The sequence below is a fragment of the Siniperca chuatsi genome, linkage group LG4 (assembly GCF_020085105.1).
Source record: "Siniperca chuatsi isolate FFG_IHB_CAS linkage group LG4, ASM2008510v1, whole genome shotgun sequence".
NCBI lineage: Eukaryota > Metazoa > Chordata > Actinopteri > Centrarchiformes > Sinipercidae > Siniperca > Siniperca chuatsi.
This window is the reverse complement of record NC_058045.1, coordinates 20664556-20690489: the sequence shown is the minus strand read 5'-3', so window position 1 is coordinate 20690489 and position 25934 is coordinate 20664556. Positions and strand designations below refer to the sequence as shown.

Here is a 25934-nt window from a genome sequence, read left to right as displayed (position 1 = left end):
CTTTATGCAGAATACAGACAGCTGGTGAAATACTGAGAGAGAAGGTCAGGTCTACCTTTGGGCTGCATGTCTGTCTGTTGGGAAGGCTGTCTGTCTGGCCCATTGTCTCTAGCAGGACGCAGCAGCTGAACCTCAGGAGCAGGGGGAGGCTGTGGAGAGGGGTGAGCTGGGACGCTGCCAATTCCTGATGGGGGCCCAGGCTGCTGAAAGTTGTCCATGTGCTGATGAGGGGCACCAGCAGGGGGTACAGAAGAGGCTGACAGCTGCTGCAGGGCCAGCATCTCTGGGCTTTCCAGCATGGAGGCCAAGCGTGTCCTGCCAGAGGCGTCTGGGTGGGGAACAGGGGGACGTGAGGATATGGGCCCGGAGGAGCTGACCGCTGCAGACATTTGATACTGGGCATTGGGAGAAGGATGGGGGTATCCAGCAACTTCTGGCCATGGTTTATGCCCCACTGGAGGAGGGACTCCACCGTAACTAAAGTTGCGCTGGTTCACCATGTTGGGATCTTGCATGCGCATCCCATTGGGTCTCTCCTGGTGATTCATACCAGTCCACATGTTGGATAGGCCCATACCAGGAGGCCTCAAGCCTGGGTAGTTGTGCTGAGGTGGTCCTTCCAGCCTTGAGAATCTGTTGCCCATGGGGTGCACGTTGTGGCCCTCTGGACCATGGTGGGATGGGTACATACTAGCTTCTGGAGGAGGTCCTGGTTGGAGGGCCATGGGACGTGGGCCTAGAGACGGGCCATGAGTCGGACCCATGTAGGGGTGCTGCTGCTGGTGTGGAGGCTGCTGCTGGTTAGGATCTGGGCCGACTGGATACCTAGGACCCATGTGATGTCCTTCAACCATGCGATGCTGGGAAAAAAAGAAAAACAGAATCAAGTTAGGGGTTTTGATCAGTATACCTGTATTTCAGTCTGTTTTACCAGCATCAAGATACAAATTTGACCGGCCAAATTTCAGTAGACCACACACACATACACACACAATAAGGTGATCCTTTGGTAAAAAAACAGTAACTTAAACATTGTTACATTTACAATTACATTTATAAAAGGTGTAATTGGGTCTGTATACCTGCATGTTAAAGTTGTGGGGCAAGCGGTTCAAACTGGGGTCTCCATGCCTGGGAATGTGAGCTGGGTAAGCGAAGCGGGGATCCATGGCCATTCTTTGGGCATACATGTGTGGACCATGAGGACCAAGGGGACCAGGTGGACGACGGAGCTGGTAAGAAAATAGACACAATTCAATACTGCACTATTGAAGTTTTTCCTCCTACATTTCAGACAGAAATCAAGTGAACCCCAACCCCCCAAAAGATTACGGTGTTCATTTAAATAGCAGAGGAACTTTGACAAACAAGAAAAGTTATCCTGTGGATACCTGTTGCCCTGGGTGGTACATGCCCCTGATGTCTCCTTCATGGATGCGCTGCTGGCTTGGCAGGCTGTGGGGGTGAGGGGGGCCATTGGCCCAATGATGGGGAGGTGGTCGTGTTGGTTTGCAGTCCTCTTCCTCTGAGGGTGTGCTACCCTTGCCCCCCTGAGAGTTTCGCTTACGTTGGACTTGTTCAGTGGCCTTGATCAGACTTTCAGGTCCCAAATATTTACTGCCACGATTGCGCTTTTTGTCCTTGCGCTCCTTGTCTTCACTGTTGATGTGGAATTCCTCATCTGTGTCGCCATCCTCTGATGGAAAGTGTTTTAATAAGGCCCGGCTAAAACACCGTTCTAGAGACTCCGCCATGATAGTGTACTCTGGAGAAAAGCAGACATAAACATCAGCTATGTTCATATGATAAAACACATAAACGTATTATACAACCACATCTTCTGCACCCACATAAACACAGCCATACATATAAAAACACATACCTGTAGCACATCCACTCATGTACACTCAAATAATAGCTTTTCATCTGCATGCTGCAAGTCATTCCCTCCCTTTCACATGCACAATCACACACACTCCACAAACAACACCTCATTCCATCTCTCAGTCATTCCCTTACAATCAAACCAATATGGATGCCATGTACCCATAGACACACACTCGTTCCTCTGTTCTCAGCCCAGCACTGGCCGACTGACCAGGTCAGAGGGCATAGGTTGACCCCTGCTCCTCCAACCCCTTCCTCCTCCTCCACCCTGGGCCCTCTTACCACTCTCCTCCCCCCCTGCCCCTAGGAAGAGTATTCAGTTGGATGGATGGCTCCAGACAGGGGGCTTAAGGGCTGGAATGTTTCTCTGGCACTGCAGGGCTCAGATCCCCCTGAGCACTGGAGCACAGCTCAATCACTCCTCATTAATCACTGTCAAGGCTGCCCTGGCCCCGGCCCCAACACAGCACTAAGTCCGGCCCCCTTTCTTTTGCTCTCACTCCCACTCTCAACCCAAAAATTCACATATGCACTTCTTTCTCACAACATACATACACTAACTGAAATGGATTTTGATGCATTAGTCTTATACTGAGGGCAAATTCTTAATTGAGGAAGCAGGATTTTTGGGGTGGAGCTGATTTGTGTTTGTGCAACCGTGTTCATTTACCACTGTCTTCCCCATTGTACTCAAAGCAGTTTTCAAACATGAGCTTCACGTCGGTAACAAACTCCTCCTTAGCAACGTACTCCCCATCATTAAGCTTCTTTTCAATGGTGGACAGGTCCATGGGAGTCTGAGGGGATTGGAAGAACATAAAACAAAAACAATTAAAAATCTTGAGTAATACAATATTTGTGATTGAATACATTGGTTTGTATGTGTGCGATACACATCCTAACACAATATTACACAAACACCATTAACACTATTGCATGCCAGCTATTATTGTATTGTCTTTTGCACCTTGATTATCTCATGGTAATTGGGGGCATAGGAGTCATCCACAGGCTCCAAGAAAGGCCAAGCATCTTTATGGGCTTTCAAGGCCTCAAGCACTGTAGAAGAGAAATCAGATCAGACATTAGAACAAATATGAATGCTGATCGAGATAAAGCAACAGCCATGAGTAATTGCTCAGTAAGCATACCTTTGTATAGAGCAGTGTAGTCGTCATCAATTTCATAGCTGAAATGTCAAACATACAACAAGTTACAAATGATCAACCTTGAGTCATTCAAGTAGAAAAGTGAAATCTGAAGTCCAATTTACAAAGCCTCTTACAATTCTTTATTCTTGCGTGTTCTGTGAACAGGAGAGGAAGGCTCCAGATTCAGGAGTTCAGGTGGCAGGTCTTTTCCTTGAGACAGTAACCAGGCCCGTTCCTCTCGCATCTTCCGCCTCTTTGCTCGCTCTGAGAGAGAAGGATGAACACAGGTGGCAATTAGAGGCATAAACAATAAAAAACACCAGTCTCAGGAGGCTTCAGGCAAACAATGTTTTAATTGCTTTTTCAGGCTCTTGAGTTACAGTTTAAATTGCACTTGCTGCCAGTTGAGGCTGTCAGGGGAGTCAATGAAAACCAGGCCTTGCCCATCAGCGACAGCAGCAGCTCAGATAAGTAGAAACAGAATGATTTGTCAGCCATCTTTTCTTAGGCCCAGTTGATCAAAAGAGCAGAACAGAGCATAGAGAGTGCATATGTATCGATGCTTTATCTTTTAACTTGAGAGGTCTGTCAGCCCCCCTACTGTGTGGATTAAAGAGGTTTGAGGGAGGATTCCACATATGCAATCCACACAGAGAGCAGGCCAGGTCCTGCTGTTCATCTATAATACATTAATGAGGCTCCTCCACTGAAGCACAATCAGCAGTTCATTAACCCTTGACAGATGACATCAGAGGTAGGGAGAAAAGGAGAAGCGATCCTGTGATTAAAGGCCCTGCACATTCCCTCTCACAGTCTCTGTGTACTATACATAAATCACAAGGCTTCGAGTGCTGCTATGCTACTGCAGATTTTTGAACCATTAAGAGCCAATCCACAGCAATGGGGATGTGAAAGTCTGTGTGTGGGGTGCCCTTTACAATCCATTCTGCCCCTGATCCCTGAGTTGGAAGAAGAGTAGAAGAGCCCCATACCTGCTGCTGACAGGTCGCAGATGAAAGAATGTGAAATCATCGCTGCTCCTTGATAGTTGACTTTTGGCACTAGGCTTTATTTTTATTTTTTAACCTTTCTGCATATACTAGCAGATTTATGTCGGATATTAAGTATGTGCGCTTGCTGCAGTACTGCAAGGATATTATTTAGATCGGAAAATAAGGGTTCTTTCCATTTGTGTTCCATCCATCTACTTCATCTATCTTACCCTCCACAGCTTTGATCTTCTCCATCTTTTCTCTCTGTTGTTCTTCCTGCAGAAGCCTTTCCTCTTCTCGTCGCTGCTCGGCCAGCAGGACCTGCCTGTCCAGCTCTTCATCTTTCTTCTTCTCCTCCTCTGCTATGGCCTTCAGATTGTCCTGAGTAACATACACATAAGCCCATTAGTCTACTCTGGACTCATGGAAGGACAGATTGTAATGAATGTGTGGAGTTGAAAGTTGGATATCTTCTAACTATATCAATCACCTAAACACCTAATAGAACCAGAATGCATTACAGTAGCTAAAAACACATTAAATGCACAATATTTTGTGGAAAGAAGTATGTACACAGACAAACACACACACCTCCTCATCTTGGTTAATGTGTTTTTCAGAGAACCGTTGTGATGCGCGAACTGGGGTTGGGTCCATTAGCTTCTGTTTCTGCTCCCGCTCCTGAAGAAAGAAAAAAAAAAAGATGAATTTCAGCTTTGCTCCCTATAGCTGTTAAAAGGCACAATCTGTGATCCAAATGTAAACAAAAGTGAAATCATTAGAGGATTTTTTCTGATAATGATATATATCTTCAATTATTCTCATTTTTCATCTACAATTCCAACTTTTATTTACACTTTAGAATTACACATGTGGATATGTCTGTAATTCATATGGTGAACAAATTACTAATTGAGTCTTCAAGACAGAAAGATAGACAACCAAACATAAGCCACCACAATGACGTGCCCTGGGGATGTGTGGAGGAGCAGTGAGTATTGAGAGGTCACTAGCTCTGCTCGCCCCTCCCCGAAGTCACCCTCTCTTCTGCTGCCTGCATTCCCCCACCTTTCCCTAGGGGTGACAGCTAAACTTAGTCAATAAATAAATAGATAAATAAATCAAACCCAGTGTGTCTCCCATGATTCTACTAATCATATGTAATGATTAGCTCCACAAAAGAAACAGAGGAGGTAGTGTAAAGGCATGCTGTCCAGTTTGACAAATGCACTATACAGCAATAAGACGCCAGATAGCCAATCCTGCAACTTCTGAGCACGATATTTTCAATCCTTCAACATGCATCTTGAAAACACAGTCTACAATCCACATTTGAATCAACATCAATGACATATCAGTGATCCAGATATAGTACACAGTAAAAGGAGGGAAACACCAGCCAACAGAGAGCTCTTAGCAGATCCCTTGAAAGCCTGTCTATATCAGGGACTGGCCTCTGCAGCTCATGTCAGAGTTCATCAGGGAAGCCAGACTGTGAATAACTGTCAGCCTGGCGCAGCCAATATCACTGAGAGGTGTCACAGTCAGGCTTCTGGCCATCCATTAAACAACCACGGGAGGCCTAAAAATACATCACCAGCTGTATGAAGCCTGTGTATGTGGGCTGGTAAGGAGGCAAAAGGGGAAGGAAGATGTGGGTGGGGAATAAGATGAGAAAAAGACAGATGTTCATGATCTGATCTATAGTGCCCTCCACAACTCTTCTGTCCCCACTCCATCTCTGTCTTGTCTTTGTGTGAAGCACTGGCATATCCCGGGGCTCCACAATTCCTCCCTACATTACCACCAGCACTAAACCCTCCCCTCCATCCAACACACACAAGACAGAGTGCCTCTGGTGTCGACACTTTGAGAGGTCGAGAGAATCCTGCAGCGCAGTAGAGCTGTCATTCAAGAGGCTCCATCCTGCCTCAAGGTAAGCTCCCGCCTGCTGTCAGTGCCCAATGAAATGGCTGGTGACAGCAGCCTGAAACACGTGGAGGGAAGGATTCAGGAGGCTACACGCACTGTGTATTTGACACGCTTGTATGCACACACCCACATAAAGACAGATATATTTACGTAAAGTATACACACATGCTATGCTACACTATGACGAATTTGAAATTGATGATGAATTTTGGTAACTGTTAAATAGTTGAAGTCGTTGCTAAAATGCTAAAATAATCTTTAATGTGGGGAGTGGCTGCTTTTCTCTTTTCCATATTATTGTAAATTTAATAGTTTGAGCTTTTGGACTATTGGTGAAAAAAATCCAGCAATTTGAAGAAGTAGTTATCACTTCACAGCAGGAATATAAATTGGAGGATTATGGGAGGTTTAAAGTAGTTGAAAATAATGTCTTTATATTAATTAGACACAACTCAATAATGAACAGAAAAAAAGATAACTATGTTTTATAGAGCCCAGGTGTTAAGACTTAAGTGTTTCTCTTCTGGTTGCCTAAGATAAATTTAAGCAGCAAATCAAGGACAGACTCTGTACAGTACCACGGTGATGGTACTGTGGTGATGTAATGTACATATAATTAATACGCAGGATATTTCAATCTCCTGCTGTATGACATCAGTGGAATTTTTTTGCATATAAGATGAACAGGAGAATGCACTTCCCTTTAACTGAGTCTGTTCTTTGAGCAAAGTATAATTAAGCACATTTTTGTTTTCTCCACTGTGATCATGTCTGATAGAGACCATGTAAAGTGGAAAGAGCTGTTTTACATAAATCTGTCTCTTAAGGTCCAACGTGCTGTAGTGGAATTTCATGCTTTCAAAAATCAATGCAGATTAAATACAAAAACAAACAAACACATAAATCCTCCAAGATGCTCCTTTACTGACCAGCCCAAACCAAAAACAACATGTAGTCATACTTATTCTGCCACTTTCATTACAAAACCACCAGAATGCTTCACTAATATTCTGCATTGAGAAAAGCTATAGAGAGTCTTTTTGAATGCCATATATAATGCGAGTATGAGTATCACAGCTGAGTGTACAGTCGAAGGACAAGACCACATTCATCCACTGACCCACTGTGATAAGTGACTGACCGCTCTGCCAACATCAAACTGCCAGCAGGATTCTTTACTTCACTGTTGACGATGATGGAGAAAGGCTGAAAGGGTTTCTATAGCAACAGTCAGTGCTGGTTATTATATATATATATATATATATATATATATATATATCTATCTATCTCACACAGGAGTGGAAAGAGCCCAACCATCTTTATACAAACAGGTAGGATAAAACAGGGACCTACTTTAGTTTTGACTAGCTGTAGCATTTAAATGACTGAAATTAATTCCATTGCAAACTATTGAAATAAGTTGGAAGGGAAATTGAGTGGGTAGTGTTGCATTTGACTCATGCTTGCTATGAACAGGGCAAGAAGTATGTCTATATTCTCCCCCTGAGGTACTCCACACACATTCCAAGGAAGATACGATAGACAAATGAGCGTGACCTCAAGTATAGCCAAGCCCAGTAAAGCTGACTACAGAACGTGTGCCTTCATTCTACCAAACTAGCATGACAACATAGTTCTCCACAGCCAGGCTCAAGTTAAAGGCCTGGGGCAAACTTCATTACCCAGTTGGAGTAGAGAATTAAGGGCAAGCACAGACCGGCTTTCCTTCACTTCACCTGTCTTGCAGCTGGCCCAGCTAAAGTGTCTAGGATCATGAATAAATCTCCTGGAGGAGGACGGTGATCTGTGTCAGAACATAAAAGCACCTGAATGGAGATTGGGCTCAATCAATTATATTAACACTGAACCAAATGACTACATGTAAAGTGAAAAGGGGTTGCTTGTGGTGGACAAACCCCACAGAAAAGTATCACCCAGCACTTTAACACACTAACACATTAGCCCTGACATGGTGGTTTGAAACCCTGGGGGTCAGATTTTCAAGAATAGGGAGCAAAAATTCCATTCCCATTTTTAGATGTTAACACTGGCACATCTACCATGGTTGGACTTGTCGTTTATGAGCTGGTATTCGGTCATATTGCTCTGAATAGTAGCGGACTGCTGTAATGGGGGATTAATAGCAGTAGTGTCTCTTTGGTATCTGACCTTGTGCTCAATCATGCTGCTGATCTCAGGCAGGAAGTTCTGGCTGATGACACGGTAGAGGTGACGGTCCTGTGGGGAGGTTTTGTCCTTGATGCTTTCTGCCAGACAGACCCACTGTTCCTCTGTATCACACACAAGGGACCAAGTGCCTCGCTTACGGCCTGGTGGAAGCAAAGAGGAGAAACATTGGCTTATTGGTTCTAGGGAAAATATGTACAGACAATTACATCAGTGAAACTGGTCAAAGCTTCCTCGATGTAGTCAACATGAAAATGAAATTGCATATATTCATGAGATCCTCCCACCTGTGCTAGGGTGGAGATCTTCCAGCCCATTTTCTGTCTTCACTTCTGTCACTTCACTTTCCACCTCACTGAAAGGTAAAAAACATTGGAGAATAATAGATCCAAAACATTCCTACAAAGAACAGAGTGATTAAAACTAGCTGCAGATGCAATGGTTCTAATCTAAGAACCATCCCGCACTTTATGAATTAATTTTAGTTTCCATAACTAACAGGCTTTTTGGACATAGCTTAGACTCTTATGAATGTACAACTGGAGACATACATCTCAGTAAGATCAGGAGTTATATTGTGAAAGTGCCTTCTGCTAATCTTTCAGCTTCCTTTCACCTAAAGCCACATCTAAACTGTACAGTATACAGTAGCGAAGATGACAGGGTAGATTTAGGAATACAAAAACACATATTTATGCGACTGCTCTTCTATATCCATGATATTTTCCATGATCAACATGTTTTTCCCACAGAGCCAATTAAAATACAAGGGGTCTACAGTTGTGGTAAGAATGTGGTTGGAGAGTATGTGGCCAATAAATACTTTAATCATTTATTACATTTCAGATCTAGCAGTAGGCTACAGGTCAGTCAACAACTGATTGAGTGGAAAGGAAATGATAACACAAATGTAGCTTGTACAACTTTTAGTTTTTTGGGGTTTCTACATGATTGTACAAACCCTCACTAACACCTATGCACTGAAAGATGACATGGCAAATAGCCATGGCATCTGCTGTGACAGTTAAATGCATGCTTTTTTTAACATAACCAGTACATCTGTGCAACACAACTACACATGTCAGTATTTCTCTGCAATATGCAGTTGGAACTGACTACAAACAAAAATGTTTTTCTTCTCACCTTAGCTGAGGGTCTTCCAGTTTTTTCTTCTTTGGTGGTCTTCCCCTTTTCTTTTTCTCTGGTAATGTTAGTTCAGTTGTTTCACTGTTGGAAAAACAACATGAAGTAGAAGAGAACTCTTTAAAATTACAGCCTTTTAACAAGTGTAATTAGCAAAGGGAGACCTCTATAATTAACCCTTAACAGGCCTGTAAACAAATGTCAAACTACTGTTGCAATTACACACTTACCACATGACCTAGTTAACCACAGAATACATAACCAGTGACATAACATTAATTTTTGGTGTAGTGAACAGAGAAAGAAGATAAACAAGTGTCCAGTAGTATTTACCTGGTCATCTCTGCCTTCCTCTTGACTGGCTCTTCTTTGTACATACGAGTGCCATAAAAGTACCAGTAGAGGGCTCCATTTCCATCCTGCCCCAGCGGTTCCACCCTCAGGCTGTCTGCATCAAGCCCCTGGGTGGGGATGGGTGACATTACATTTATTAAATCATGTGTAGGACGGTGTTTTTAAATCATCAGTCATTAGTGGGTGATGTCATTCAGTCCTTTGAGCCTACACAGCTGTGAATCATACACAGACATGAAACGCTTTCAGTATCTTACTGAGTGCATTCATAAATTGAATCGGATAAATTATTTTAAAAAATCTTATCTCATGAGAAAACAATAAAATATATTAGAGGAAAAAGATTAACTGACAGACAGCATGGAGGTTAAACTGTCAGGTTATTAGTTGCACCTTAGTTAAAGCCAGGATTTACGTTGAGCCTCTGTCCAAGAGACTATCTTTGTCAGGTATAATAAAAAGCTACATTACTTGTAAATTCAGTTTGACTGCTAGCATTCTGTCACAAATGTAAGTGTTAATGTGAATAAAAATTTTACAGCTCCGCTTCAGACCACACTCTAGTAGTGTTGCCAAATGAATAAAAGAATAAAAATTCTTATGGTGCTTTAAAATTCACCAACCATTTTTGGGTTAGAGTGCACTCATGGGCTTTCACCTGTTCAAAAACCATCATGTTCTAAAATCAGGAACCTCCTCATGTATTACACACACACACACACACACACACACACACACTATCCATTAAAAGTACTTTCATTTAGTTTTTCATGTGCTAACCATAAGGTGTTGATGGGATACAATGCTTAAATGCTAGGTACCATCGCTAAACCTTGAACCTCAGTATTACTGCCCACAACCTCACGGCTTTGATTTCAATTCAGTTGCGGGAAAAAATAATGCATAAAAACAAATGTGTCCAGATTGTTTTAGCTGATCATAGTGGATGCGTACCTTAAGCAGGTCAAAGACATCAGCAGCATCCAGACGGTAGTCGCACAGCCGGTGCAGCAGTTCCACCTGAGTGCGAGGAGGGAGATTCTCAAAGGGGCCCTCTCGGAGAGGGTTGGGCTTCCCTTCTTCCAGTTCCCACCGGTAGCTGATGATGTCTTCCAGGTAACTACTAAATGCCTGGGGGCTAAAGGGCAAAGCAAAAGAACAGAAGAGAAACAGAGAGTGAGAGAGGCAAGCGCTATATGTTTATCAAGACCACATAAATGCATAACTTTCAATAGTATGAAAACATTTTCAACACCAGATCAAATCTCTGAAAATAAAAATATTGATAGATTATTTAGGCGTACATGGCAGCAGCATAAATTCATTAGAAATATTTAAAAAAGCCTTTGCACCCTCTCAGTCTTAACACAAGCACTATACCTATATATGAACCAGCAACTGACATTCTTGTGGCTGATGTACCATTAAATTATCACAAATACCTTGCGGTTGTCTCAATGTCATTGTGTCTGTTACTGTTCTATTCTACTGTTTAGTCTTTGCAGTATCTGCACAATTAGCCTCTGGTACAGAATCACTCTTTTATTCCTGCCACCTTAGACTTCCTTTAGCTTACTTTAGCTCCCAAGAAAGGTTAGTGATTAGTTAAACCTGCTGACATTTTTGATTCATTTATGTTAGATTCATTATTTTGTTGTGACTTGTTACAAAAGTTTACAAGACCATGAAGTTATAAAGAACATAATTATGTATCAAATACAAATAAAGATGTTTACAAACTCTCATGTGATGCTTATTATAACAAATAATACAAAACAAACCAGACAGAAGGTTTTTTTTGGTCCGCTGAGATCTGTCAGTATAGATAAATGTAACCAATTCAATTGCAAATGCTGTGTGCACATTGTAAAGCAAACATACCATGTTTCAATATCAACTAGCGTCCTTTTGTAATACATAGCTAAGGAAACAAACAAAGTTCAAACTACCCTTGTAGCTGGTGAGATGGAGGAGGTGGGCCTGAGAAAAAAAAAAAAAAACCTAGTTTCTTTGAATGGGAGAGGGGTTGTATCTCTGCTATGAGTGGGAGCTGGTAAATAAATGTTGGTTCCGGTTCAGGTCTAGCCGATTAATCTGTACCTTTCAGTTCCAACTCAGATGACCAGAACAAGGGCTTGGGGCAGGGGTAAGCATCTTTGCAACGGCACAGAGAAAGAGAGACAGAAAAAATGGCTTATCTTGAAAGAGCAGTGTGCACTTTTCACACAGCTGCAGGCTCCCCCCTCCTCACTACCCCATCTCTCTCCTACTTTCTGTCCTTCGTTCTCTCCAACATCCTCCCTCCCTCCTTTCCCCCGCTCCGGCATAGCGTTTAACGCGTGCGGATGAAAAGGGCAGCCCTGTGAAAGGCCAGTGCTGAGCAGCCACCCCCAGGATGCCAGCGCCTGTCCAGTCCAATAAAGCAGGTTGTCCTCCTGTTCCTGGTTGCCTGGGTGGAAAAACAGGATCATTCCTGCCTCTCTGCTTATCGGTTCACTGGTACCACTAAGCTACTTTCTAATGATGGGCTACAGCAGAAGGTGTATGAAGGGGGAAGCCCCGTGAGAGATTAAACATATCTGGGGATTTGAATAACTACCTCTGCTACATACTCACTTTCTCCCATCATTTGATCACAGGGGAGAGAAAAGTTTCAGTGGCTTTGCTGTTTTTATATATTGCGGTAATAGTAGAGCATGATTTCACCACAGACCTTAAATCACCATATGGTGAGAAAATTCTGACTTCTCAGCAAGTCATTGCACGGATGACTCAGAGTTCCTATGATGGCTTCTGGGTGCGATGACTAATTTGAAGTTGATGGAAATACTGGTTTTATTTTGACAACTACAAATCAAACTGGAAAAAAAACAAGGTTTTAGGTTGTTTTCCCACTGTGCCCCAAAGTCTGTAAAACCTAATTCAACAATACATTCTTTTATGAAAGCACTCTAACAAAGCCAAAACAGTGCCATACTATTTTTTTCAGTTGTTTTATGATAGAGGTGAGCATAATATAAAAAGCTAGTACAGCAACAAACTACATACAGTGAAAAACACTTTGAGAAACAATGACTATAGAGGTGTGTTGAAGAGTAGGGCTGGACCTTCTCAATACTTCTTTGCTGACTGAAATGTATGAAACTTTTAACTACTCAAAGCTAGCATTTAATTTCTAGTCAGATTCATAATCCATCCATCCATTTTCTACCGCTTGGTCCCGTTAGGGGTCGCGGGTGACTGGAGCCTATCCCAGTGACTTTGGGCCTTAGGCAGGGTACACCCTGGACAGTGGCCAACTCGTCGCAGGGCTAACACAGACACAGACAAGGACAGACAACCATTCACTCTCACATTCATTCAATACGGGCAATTTAGAGTAATCAATTAACCTACACATGCATGTCTTTGGACGGTGGGAGGAAGCCGGAGAGATTGTGTGATGTTAGTCTGGTCCGGGAATCGATCCCACGAACCCACGATCTCCTTATTGGGAGGCAGGAGCTTTAGCCGCTCTGCCACCGTGCACCCCTGAGAGATTCATAATCTTCCTTACTTATTATTTTATCAAATATTTTAAATTAGATTTAGATTAAAATGTTCCTAATTTAAGCTGTTTTACTTAAGCAAAGTTGTTCTATGGCTGCTTATGTTTAGACAACATTTAGAACTTTAGCTTCCTTTGTTAAATGACAAAGAGATTTTGTAGAGAAAGAAAGTGTATATTTCTCAAAGTAAGATATTAATAAAATACTTTTCTGTTATTGCAACCAAAAAGAAGGCATCATATTGGTATCTTATCACAAAATTTCAAATGATTCCCAGCACTATTAGAGAGAACACACAATGCTTGAATCCTGCTTCTTTTAGCTTACTGACGATATGCATCAGGAATTATGGCCCATGAGCCACTATTTAGTGGTGACACTTTTTTTTTTTTTTTTTTTAAAGGAAATTTCCTGACCGTGATCCCCAAAACCCAGGTATGTATAGATTGAATTATGAACTGCGTATCTCTATAACACTAGACTTCAGTGTCATTTGCAACTGGTCACATGTCATAGTTGCATTTTTTAACTACCAGTTTACAACAACTTTTCCCTCTCCCACCTCATCCACCTGTGGTGGATGCCATTAAACAAAAAGACATTAAGTTGCAGTGACATTAGTTTCAACAGCCTTTGCCAATATACCAGATTATTTTTTTCATTCTATACTTACGTGATGTCAGTGCGCTGGTAGCATCCCTGCAACAGGCAAGCAACGAGGTCCCCGAGGAAGTCCAAGTCTTGCTCTGACAGGGCTTTCTCCAGCTCCTGGACACACACACATGACACAGGAAACAGTAGGGTCAATGCATGCACGAAGAACTCTGCAAGTACTTTTACTTAACAGACCAGAGATATCGGTGCAAAGGTACAAATTTACATATATTACAGATATAACACCTTACTAAATGTTGCCACAGCTCAGCTGCATAATGATGGAACCAGAGGAATAAGAAAAAGACATAGTGAGCTTTCAGCATACATGTTTGACAGTGTTGTATCAGTGTAAGGTAAGCTGGCAGGAGTAGACAGCAGGAGGGATGGTTGGAATTTGCAAGCTGTCTGATTCAGGCTTCTTGGTTTGCCAGTGGTTGTTTGGCTGGAGCCCGGGTTCAAGTTCAGCCGTGACCCCTCTCCTGCCTGGCATTGTGTTTCAGCCATTGAGGTTTTATGAAGCGGCAGTAACCGGCAGAGCAAACTCTAAAAGACCTGAAAGCACCAAGGAGAGATGGCAGGCAGCAGGGGCCTAGAGTTGCAACACAGCCATGCCCCTTCCTCTCCTCTGCTGACCAACAAAGACACAGCACCCCACATGGCTTCCCAGCATGCACTGCTCTCCCCAACGATACCCAAAGGCTCTGGAGTAGAACAGGAGGGGAGAGAGAGAGGGAATAGGAGGCTGAGAGGGCAGAAATGCAAATGCAAAGTGCTCCGTCAGCCAAGTGTCCATTTCACTTAAAGCCCCCTTTTGCAGGATGCACAGTAGCCCCTTCAGGCTGAAAGCCAACCAGTCGCTCTTCAGAAAAAGAACATGACTGCTTGCAGCTGACCACTCCTCACTCCTCCTGGATATTCCTCTCTTGCAACAGATCCAAACTCTTTCTCTGTGTCACTCTTCCTCTCTCTCATAAACATGAACTGCAGGTTCAAGAGGAAAAAAAAAAGGTCCACAATTATCTCAAGGACGAGGAGGTGCTTTTAATTATCATGCACTCACTCGTCTCTTCTCAGTCTGCGTCTCTCTAGAGGAACCTGGTTGAGCTCAGGGGTCACCAAAGGTCAGCGAACACACCTCCCGGCCATGAAGAATGACGGAAGCCAGGAGCCAACAAGTCAGCGCGATGAAAAACAGAAGAGGAGGGGAGAGGCAGAAACGAGGTTGAGAAAGAAGTTGAAAAACCGGATAAGATTAATGTTTCTGCTTGAGGTTTTAAAAGAAAAGACTACAATGGAAAACTCAAGACAGCCTGCTCCTGCTTCTGATAGAAACGTACCAGGAGAGCAAGTTTGATGACCAGAGATAAAAATCAGCTATGTCTCATGACTCAAAAGGAGGAACAGTTCATTACATTTCACGAGGACATTCGATTGACCAATTTAAAAGCCTACAGATCAACATGCTCACAGTGGCAAATGAGACAGATTCTAATGGATTTAAAGAATAATTCAACTACAAGACTTAAACAGAAGGACCCTAAGGTTATGGAATTTGTGTGTGTGTGTGAGAGGAAGGCCAGGAGCACACCTGATGTCTTAAGGTCTTAAGGTTGCAGGGCATCTCATATTTACCAAACACAATTCCTGTCTTGCCATGGAACTGTCATGCCCTGTCAGACAATAGCACAGCAACTGGCTGAAAGGTTTGTGCCTTCATACATTCAGAGAAAACAGAGACTTTGGGCGTGCTGACGGTTGAGTGGTCAATACACTTTTAGATACCACTGATTTAGATTCAGACTACAGCTGCACTATTGCTTGTGCACACCCTGACAAGTGTGACAAATCACCTGGTTCAACATCTCACACTACAAGAGCAACATTGAATACAAACACAAACACACACACATTCTGGATCTGGACATCCCACACTGGAAAGAGAGAAGATAACAGAAATTTCCAGGTGTGTGCTGTCCTTCCTCACACTAATGTGAGCAGCAATGCTACTAAGGACACTGGTATTGTGCAGTTTTCCCTCAAATGTTGAGAATTTGGTTGGCACACCTACCTAAACTGTGATGCTATATAGTGTACATCTAACCATTAAGGAGGCAGAGCTTTGACAACAAAGAGACAGTTGTTCAAGAAAGCACGTGTCATGGCTTGTTCACATGTATGTATGCTATCCAGCTGCAGAACTCATAGCCATGAACTCTGATCATTAAAAGGATAGGAAGATAGTGTGTGTGTGTGTGTGTGTGTGTATGTATCTCTGTGTGTACAAGCACATGTGCATAGGATGCAGAGAGATCCTGTGTCACGCTCCCTCCACTTCCTGGTCCCCAGTCAGGCAGCCTCTGGGCCACAGTGAGCCCATCCATCAGAGACAGACTGCACTTTGATCACACTTCGAAAAAGCTGGGGGCCAGGGCCGGGGGAAGAGTGGAGAGTTGAGTACAGCACAGCAGAGTGGAGGGCTGCTACAGCGCCTGGATTAACACCACCCTGCTCCACCTTTGAAGTGCCACACGGCATCTCAGATGGCAGAGGGAAGGGGAATTAATGTGGTGTGCGTGCCCTTTCTTCAGCCATCCATCCAGCCAACCAATCCCTCTGTGGCCTGGTGCTAACAAACACTCAGCTTGATGAAGGGCTGCGAGGGACACTCTTCTGCAGCTGGACATGTCCTGTGGGAACCTTTCCCCTTGATAACCACAGACACACAAAAAGTAGTGACCAAACTAATACACTACAAGGACACAACCCACAACCTTTGCCAAACATAGTCAACAACAGAAACACACGCTTTTACCGACAGTCATTCATACACGTGTCTCAACAGAATAAACATAGTGCAGTACTTTGGTTGCTTCATATTAATGATCAATGGGAATCGAAAAGAGAGCTGGATAAGCAATAAAGAGTATAAATCATAGACCTAAACGTTCAGATTTATCACTAAGCTACTGCAGTGAACAAAACAAGCTACTCACATTCACGCTGAGACAAAGATTGGAGGGTGAGTCAAGGCTTAGTCAAAAGGTGTGTCATCACCACAGCCCCTCTGTAGGCCTGGCTTGCAATCAGCAATTCACCCTGAAGGTATTTGCCACTTCTCTCACCCCACTCCCCTGCTGTTTCTCTCTCTGCTTCTCTCACTGGCTTAACCTCTTATTCCTCTCTTCCACACCATTTTCCTCCCCCTGTCCTGCTGCCTGGTGTCTTTGAGGGCCTCTGAGGCATTCTATTATTCCCCTGACAACACCCTTGCTCCACTCTCCACCCCACTCTTTTCCCCTCTCTGTCTTCCTTATCTCTCCTCTCCTTTCTCTCATTGTTCCCCTCCAGCCAGTTGCTGGCACCACTGTAGCTGAGGACAGTGCAGACTCTTTATAGTAAAGGAGAATGTGATTTGCAGCAATTCTCCCAAAATTATTCATTGGCATGGTGGGAAAAACAAAGCAACATCCAGACTGAAAGTCTCCAGTCAAAAACAACTGTTTAAGGCACTGTCTCACCTATCCATCTATTCAACAGAATGGCAAACAGTTCAAGAAGTAACACCTGTGGTGTCAAAAAACTTGCCACTGGGCCTTTTCTCTTTCCCACAAGGCCCTGTCACACCTAATGTACCTTCACTAACATTAACAGAATAAAATGCCTGAACTTTCCCATTATGGATACTGGCTTTTGTCATTCACACAAGCAATGCCTTAATATTATTTTAACCCTATGTGACCATTCACACACACACACACACACACACACACACTAATGTATGTAATACTAAAACATAGTAGTATGGAACTTGAGCTGGATTTATACTTGACGCAAAGGGTTAACTGGAGTCTGGAGTAGCTGCAGCGTAGGTTTTTATTTATAGTTTTAAGTAGTATTTTACCAGTTGATGGTAACCCTGCAACACTAAACGGGTGTATCGTACATTATTGGGCTGTATCATGCTTTAATTATATTCCCCACAGTAACTGTGTTTACATTGTTTCTTTCAATTGTTAAATAAGCGCCATTGGGAACTATTGAACTATTCTGTACAGTTGCTGAATTTACGTTGTTTTATTCACTGTGATAGAGAGCAGCAAGCAGAAGGTTTACAGTGGAAATGGCTTTGCTAGATGTGTGTTGCTGAAAAGGAGAAGACTGCAGAGTATTTTTTCAACTTCCTTCATATTGTCTTCACCCTAAACAATCTCTACTGGCATCGAAAACTTGTAGGGAAAAACAAAAGCAGCCATTGCTTACCAATCACAGTTCTTGCGGTCCCCATATGTTATCTCAGTAGCCGCAGTAGCCCCGACATGTAGTAACTTCAGTGCCTACACACGCAACCACTACAGGTATGGTGTAACCCCTTGAAGAAGTAAAAACTAACTTCAAGCAGTAATGTAATGTAACTACTGCTGCCATTGTGATATTGGCTCTATTTTTACACATGACCCCTTTATGGTAAACTACTTGCAAAATTCCAGCCAAGCCCGCAGGTATAAAATGCACCTGTTTTCTCTTACCAGACCCCTCATCATGTAATATGCCATGGATATGTTCTGTTATGGGTGTAAAAAAATCTAAAGCCAACCACATGCAGATACACTTGAAAAGGCATCTTTTTTGTACCTTTTTTTTGTACCTCTAGCTACACTGAGCTGGCATTGATGACCTACCTAAAAAAGGTAATCAAATGGCTGTCTAGGATTGTTGTGAGGATGGGAAAAAAGAGCTTTCTGAAAAAGTATGACCGCTAAAAGCATTATTGTCATGTGACTTCAGGTGTCTCAAGGTCAAATTCAAGGTCATTGGGGGGCGAATTAAAACCACTCCTACTCAGCTATGCTTAGGCTGAACCCATGGTAAACGTTACAAAAACAAAAATGACAAGCAAAAATAACCTAAGTTGTCAAATTAAATTACTGTTCTGGTACCTCTCACATGATGTCGACAAGGGCAAGCCTCATATAGCCTCAGTATCTTATAGGTGTAGGTAAAATAGCAAATGGTTTCATTGGAGAAAACTGTATTTGTTTTACTGTTTGTAAAATGTGTGTGCATGAAACAATTCATATTTCAACAGCCCATGGAGACAATGAAAAGGTGGAGTTGTGCAGAGTCCCCTACTATCCAGTCCACAAACTACACACATGAAGTTTGTCAAATCAGGTAGGCTTGAAGCTGTCAAAAGAACTTGATCAGAATCAGAAATACTTTATTGATCCCCGAGGAGAAACTCTTTTGTTTCAGCAGCTCACTATCACGTCAGTGCACACAGGAATAGAAGTACTAAACAAAAAATATAATGACTAGAATGACTTCCGGATGGGAGCCGAAATGTCTTGATTCTGAAAACAGTGTCTAGATGACTACGACTGAAACCTTTTCTATGATAAAAAATATAATACACTATAATACACTATAACACAGGTCAGAAAAAAAATTAAGTACCAAGTGGGTATAAGTATAAAATTAAAATAGGTGTGAAGTACAAAGTGGGTTTACCGGTTGATGATAATAAAGCGGAGAGAAATAGAAAATGTGCACAGCAAGCAAGAGGAACATGCGTATGGACAAAAGAAAAGACGTGAAACTGAAACAACTTTTATTTAGTACTGATCCAATGTTATTCTGCTATTACATGATTTACCAGGGAAATGTATGGCACTACACAGCAGACGGGAGTCTCAAGTTAACAACCAGAGATTAACCTGTGACAGCTGTCTCATAAGCATGTGTCCAACATGGGTTGAACGTGCATTCAGAAAACCTGCATCATGCACACATCTGCTGTAAGAAAGGGGTTTAGCTGTACCAAGCTAAAGAGGAGTTTCCCCTTCGAGTACAAAACTCTAGGTCTCTGTTTGACATGAGAACCAGAACGGTAAATGTTATGAGACATGAATCAGCTGAGGGGAGGAGAGGCTTTTTAAAATAAAGGATCAAGGCTAAAGAAATCAAGGCTAAACTGACTTCAAGGCAGAACAGACTATCTGCATTTCAAGATAAAAATGAAATGTGCTTTTCTCAGCGGACACTAATGGCCCCATCATGTGTCCCAATTCATATCTGTAGAAAGAGAGGAAAAACTGAGATAAAATGAGTGTGTGTGTCTGGCCAATGCAAGCTGCAATTGAGAGAAAGAGAGAAAAGGGGTTGTGATAAGCAGAGCGGCAGCGTTTGTATCAGCAGCTCCAAGGTTGTGGCAGATCCACAGAGCCTGTAGTATCAGGGGGTTGGCCTCTCTGGCTACCCTCACAGCAGACACTTTCCATGCCACTGCTGTTAACAGCTCCTCTGGGGTCCATATCACCAACAGTTGGAGGACGTGTGCACAGCTAGCTGGAGGGGGAAGGGAGGCCTGTTTGTTGTGTAAAGGCTCCTCTCTTCCTCTCCTTTGCTTCTTTCTTTATTTTCTCCTCCCCCACTCCCCTCCCACTTTCAACTCACACTGTTCCTCCAGGAGCCATCATCTGACAACACCCTCCACCCCCACACGTAACCACCTCCTGCCACATGACAAACATGCACACACAGCCATAACACCGCAGGAAAACGCCCTCACATCCTCAGGATGTACCGTTCATCTGATCAGAGGAAAGCAACATCTTTGAGTTGCTGCCAGACACATCTGACTGATGCATCACAACAAGAACTCGTTGGCTAATTTGCCTGCGTAGTCAGTCTTGATTTACAACATGTCTGTTCGAGCCAGAGTGAAAAGTTGTGTCCTCCACACCTGCCTTAGCCAGCGTTTTGACTCATTCAAACAATTAGAGCCTCCAGGCGACGACACCATTTGTTCACGAAAATATGTGAACAGGAAGAACGACTACAGGTTGTTCTAAATGAGCTGCACTCCCACGTGGGAACAGTGACGAATATAGCTCTTGCACAACACAACTGTGAGGTCAGTTTCAACTTTCAACTGAGGTTTATTATAGCGTCAATGTTGGGGCCAGGTGGGCCAGGTGACTGGGCTGTATCGGGAGGGGGGCTGTGCCTTACTCGCAGGCTGTGTGGGAGAAGATCATTAAGCACAGGGGATAGGAGGCCACCCAGTGCAGCCCAGCGCCTCTCATACTTCCATTGCCTGCTCTGAAGAAACCACATCATCAACTTCCCTATATAAAATGGAGCTTCCTGCTTCAGCGGACATCCCTGTGGTCCAATTCTCTGACTACACAAACATGCATCAGCATATACGTGCACATGCACACACAAATAGCTCGTTAAAATTCAGCCTACTGGCCCTGAGAAGAAAAAAATAGTCCCCGACCAGTGTGGCTGTGGACGGCGGAGGGAGGAGTCTTGAAATGGAGAAAACAACATGAAGCAGATGGCTTGCAGCCTTGGAATTAAAACACACAGACATGAGGATAAACTGCTACTTGACAGGAGAGGAAAAATAGCCAAACAAAAGTAGCCTTTAGAGATTTTTTTTTATTCTGACATGTTAAGTGGCACACTGAGAACAGAAATGTATCACTTTCCAAAATTTAAGTGACATTTTGGAGACACTGCTCAGTGACAGAGACTCCTAAATATTGTGAACAGGTGGTGCAGAGGCAGCAACACCTCTGACTTTGTAGTGCTTTCCAACAAACAACTGGCTGTGTTTGCACGTGGAAAACCTGCACTAGTGACTAATACATATATCAGAGGAAGATGGAGAGTGTATACTGTTTGACTAGCTGTTCAGCCTACTGAATCAGTGATTATATTCTGAGAAATGGTTGTAGTCTTTGCACTGTGTTTAAATGCAACATTTAACAGAAGACGTGAGTACTCAACCAATCAGAAATGTTCAGTGCTGCAAGCCCCACGCCAAAGTTCCGGTACTTCTGAGCAGGGAGGTCCCTGCTCGGGGGGTAGTACAGGGGTACGGGGGTGCCAATGCAGAGGAATCCAGCAAAAATAAATAAATAAAATCATCCGGCAAAAAAGTAGAACCTGGCTCAACTTTGCTGGAACACAATGCAACATCATCTGGTAAGGCGCTGCGTTGGCTAATTAAATACATTCAAACATACATACATTCCAGGTTGATTACTTTGTAACATGTATTTCTACCATTTACTAGGCAATCACTGGATGCAAGATATAATCATTGTAACCTGCAAAATATAATGATTGTCACCTTGATAACTTTTTAAACGCAGGTCTAGCCTAACATTTCCAAATGACAGTGTAGGTCCGACAGTAACAGCAACAGGTGAGGAATAGCCTACATATTTTAGCAGTAGTTAATATTTTGAAAACAAACTGTGTAAAGAGATACATTGCGGTTGACAACACTCAGAGTGTGCCAACCAGAAATCTCTATTTCAGCCTGTGGCCTCCTGCTATCCACATAGTCAGCCAAGTGTGTGCCAGTCTGCACCCCACTAAAGCCTCACAGGTCCACTCCTATGTGTCCCCTTGTGCCAGCTCTCAGACAACTCTAGTCAGCATCCTCACTGTTTTCTATAGGAACAAACAGAAACAACAAACATGTTCCAGAATACAGAAACAGACACAAACAAACACTAACACAACACAAAACGCTGTTTCTCGGCAGGCTAAACACATATATTAACTAGTGACTCCAGTATGTTTTCCAGGGCTCCCACTGGCTGAGACCTGGTTTAGTGAACTTCTCATCACTTTGTTCCTCTCACTCTTCTCATCTCTGCTTCACAACCAGCCGCAAAGGCACAGAATGAGAAAGCAACACTGGAGGGACGCCGCCCCAGACTGGAGACAGAAAGAGGGAACCATGGGGAGCTGCAACAATGGAGCTGGCTGAAACAAACCCCGGTGTATGTGCTCCTCTAACTCCCCCTCTGTGCACACACTCCCCATGTGAAACCATCTGATGCATGTACTGCTGCTCTCACTTGTCAATCACAACTGGGGGAGGGGCAGCAGCCTCTTACAAAGCCCCCCCTCACAGTGCATGCAAGGGAGGGTATTAAAAAAGACATGAAAAAGGGTTCTTGATCTTTGAGGGGTACTGACAAAGTGTGAAAAAGTTTTGAAGGCTTTATGTGTAGCCTGATCTGGAAAGGAAAGTGTCAGAGGTTGGTGTCTGTGAGGCTGTAAGAAGGGCTGAGCTGGGGATGTGTCAGTGGGTGGTACAGAGGGAAAGAAAGAGATGCGAGGGATGAGTGAACAGTATCTGGGATGAGAACGGATCATTGTTGTTGTATGGGGGGCTCCAATCTCTTCTCTGGAATTGACAAAGGAGGTAAAGCAGCCCAAGGTTGAAGGTAAACATATTATCAATGATTTAAGTCACCAACCACTGATCCCTGATGATGATGGTGCCGATATCACACCCTCTTGGGTGCAGTGAAGATATAGAAAAAGAAAAATCACCAAATACCAATCTCAAAGCCCCCTAAATGAGGCGAGACTGGCAAGACTGATATCAGCAGTTATAATCCACAAAAACTGGGAATCAGCAAGAGTGTGTGTCTGTCTGAAGTTGGGCCACGATGGAGCAACACTTACGCCTAAGCCTTGATCCTGTTCTCCCTGTTAATCCATTTGCTTTCTAGACAACAGAAACAAGGACGTGCTCACAGGCAGCCTGCTCTCACTTATTTACCAGATCTAATAGGACTAAATCTTCTTTTACAATCACACTGGGAGCTTTACGAAAATAGGAGCCCCCTCCCTAGAAGGGCTGCAGAAGCAGCAGCAGCAGCTAGCACCCAGTCAGAGTGAAGAGCCTCCACCCTCCAGGGGGAAGGGAAAGAAAAAACCACCATCTGGGGTTTAGTCATGGTGATGCCAGGGGCAGGGGCTCAGGGGCAGGGGCTCAGGGACAGGGAGACTGCTGGGGCTCAAGAAGGGGACGGGATAGAAGGACTGCGATACAAGGACTGCTAATCGATATGGGGTAGTGGGACAAGTGATGGCAATGAGGATGGGGCTTGGGGAGGGGTTGCTGTAGATAAAGCTGGGTTCAGGAGCGAGAAGAATCAAGGACAGTCTGTACGCAAAAACTGTCTTGAGAGGTCGAATCAGGCAACGTAAATGAAAACACCTGTGTGGGGCGACTACTTAAAAGTTCAACAGATACTGAGGATCTGAGTCTGTCCACAACTTTAACAGGCTGCTTAATAGAATCAAGGTATGGTTGTGACCAAAACAACATAGGGATAGGAATAAAGGGATACATAAAAAAAAAAAAACTCAAACTGGCTATTAAAACTTGGTGCCATATGGACCAATGGTTAGACAGAGAAAAATGATTCTGTACCCAGTGTAGAGACAGAAGACAATTTTCTAAAGAGTTAGTTTCTGCTTGTTAAGTCTTTGTAGCAGGTATGACAACGACAATGGGAGGAAAAAACATACCATTGCAGTACACTGCACTTTATTAGCTCAGCTCTTTGCCTGATGCCATCATTCAAACATCACAAGTGATACAACAATCACACAAAATAAAGAGTTAGTGTTCCCAACACAGGCCAGGACAAATATTTCATGAGTTCCAACTAACCAGTCATGGTATCATTAATCAGACAATGGCAACCAGGTGGAAATAAAGACACAAATAATCCAATTAACCAATCACAAAAACATCCTTTGAAACATTAATATTGCCTACAACAACACAACTTAAATCTACAACATCACACTGAGAATAATAAATCGTTTAAGTTAACCGCCACTGGAGGTACAGTCATTTTCGTAAATACTGCTTTCCGTTTCCAAGTTGAACTTTAGGATGGGAATTTAATATGGGAAAAAAACCCTACAAAGCAAGAGAGATAATGTACATGTATGAATGAGATAGAGATAGCATTACATTACTTTATTTGGTCCCTTTGTCATTGTGGTTACTTACTAAAATAAAAATAGCTGCACGTACAATTCTCAGGATCCGTCATTCAGGTAACAGTACTGGTGACAGACGCTGCTGAAATTTCATTGACCAGAGTGAAACGATGAGCAAGATGTCTTATAAATATCAAGCATATTTAATATAGATGGAATGTGGCACTTAGGAACAGTGGGTTAGAAGACTTTAAGGTCAACCCCAGACCCAGCTTTTAAGTTTTAACATTTGAAACCTATGAATTCATGATCATATCAATCACAGAAACAAGCTACAGTTTTTTCCTACGATAAATCAGAGTAAAACTGAGAAGCACAGAGGTTGTTAATATTCAAGTAAGACTAAAAGTTGCACCTTAAGAGTCTACAGCCATGCTAGCAGCTCTGTGAGGCTGTTGGGCGTGGTGCTTTGACCTAAATGCTAACACCAGCATGCTAACATGCTCACAATGACATGCTGATGTTTTGCAGGTATTATGTTTACCATAATTACTGTTTAGTTTAGCGCGTTAGCATGCTAACATTTGCTAATTAGCATTAAACACAAAATACAGCTGAGGATGATGGAAATGTCCTGACTTTTGCGGGTATTTGGTCATAAGTATTGGAGAAATTAAACATTTTGCGTGCCGGTAGCGCTAGAGAAAAAGTCTGGGTCTCACCATAGTCATTAGGGTTCCATCCAATATTTGCTGAGATATTTATGAGATATATCTGGACCAAAGTGGTCGACAGAACAACAGACATCGCCATCTATAGAGCCACGTTGCCAGCATGGCTAAAAAGCTATTCCCTCTTTTTATGCCAATACTAGCCAGAACAAAAAGAGTCCCTTCAGTGTACAGTAGAAGTAGAAGTTTAACCTTGTTTCGCTAGGTGTCTCTTCATTTCCTGACCCAAACAAGGATGGCAATGGCTCTCATCTTGGTATGGGACAAGAAAGATTCTATCTCTAGCTTTGTCAGCCCACTACTGTGTAATTTCAGTTTTTCTTATCATTCTTGTCAAATTAAAAGTATAAACTAACCAATGTGTTTGTCGAAGTCTGAAGACTATCATGGGGGCTTTCACACCAACAATTTGTACAGGAAAAAATTAAATACAAACCACAAGTCCAATTTGAAGGCTTATAAATTTCCCATGTCTCTTAGCTCATCACTAGTTCGATAATGAACATCTCCAAAGAGGAGGCCAATTTAAGTCAGAGTTCACAACATAGATGATGACAGGCAGCTGATGAAGATACATAG

General features: G+C 43.0%; 1 protein-coding gene across 4 annotated transcripts in view; it reads right to left on the bottom strand.

Annotated features, from left to right (window-relative positions):
• The window catches only part of LOC122874907 (cat eye syndrome critical region protein 2), a 37836-nt gene that overhangs the window by 6908 nt on the left and 4994 nt on the right, over positions 1–25934 (bottom strand). For 2 of the 4 annotated variants that reach the window (XM_044193423.1, XM_044193424.1), the window contains exons 2-16: positions 13868–13962; positions 10601–10784; positions 9626–9753; positions 9293–9376; positions 8437–8504; positions 8132–8292; positions 4622–4711; positions 4261–4411; positions 3173–3302; positions 3039–3076; positions 2855–2946; positions 2558–2684; positions 1392–1765; positions 1083–1232; positions 56–860 (exon numbers count right to left, since the gene is read on the bottom strand). In XM_044193423.1, coding sequence (XP_044049358.1) covers positions 56–860; positions 1083–1232; positions 1392–1765; positions 2558–2684; positions 2855–2946; positions 3039–3076; positions 3173–3302; positions 4261–4411; positions 4622–4711; positions 8132–8292; positions 8437–8504; positions 9293–9376; positions 9626–9753; positions 10601–10784; positions 13868–13962 — 2677 coding nt within the window. Of the gene's footprint in view, positions 1–55; positions 861–1082; positions 1233–1391; positions 1766–2557; positions 2685–2854; positions 2947–3038; positions 3077–3172; positions 3303–4260; positions 4412–4621; positions 4712–8131; positions 8293–8436; positions 8505–9292; positions 9377–9625; positions 9754–10600; positions 10785–13867; positions 13963–14911; positions 14951–16844; positions 16881–25934 lie in introns of those variants that run through there. The other 2 variants (XM_044193426.1, XM_044193425.1) reach the window with 2 other exon arrangements.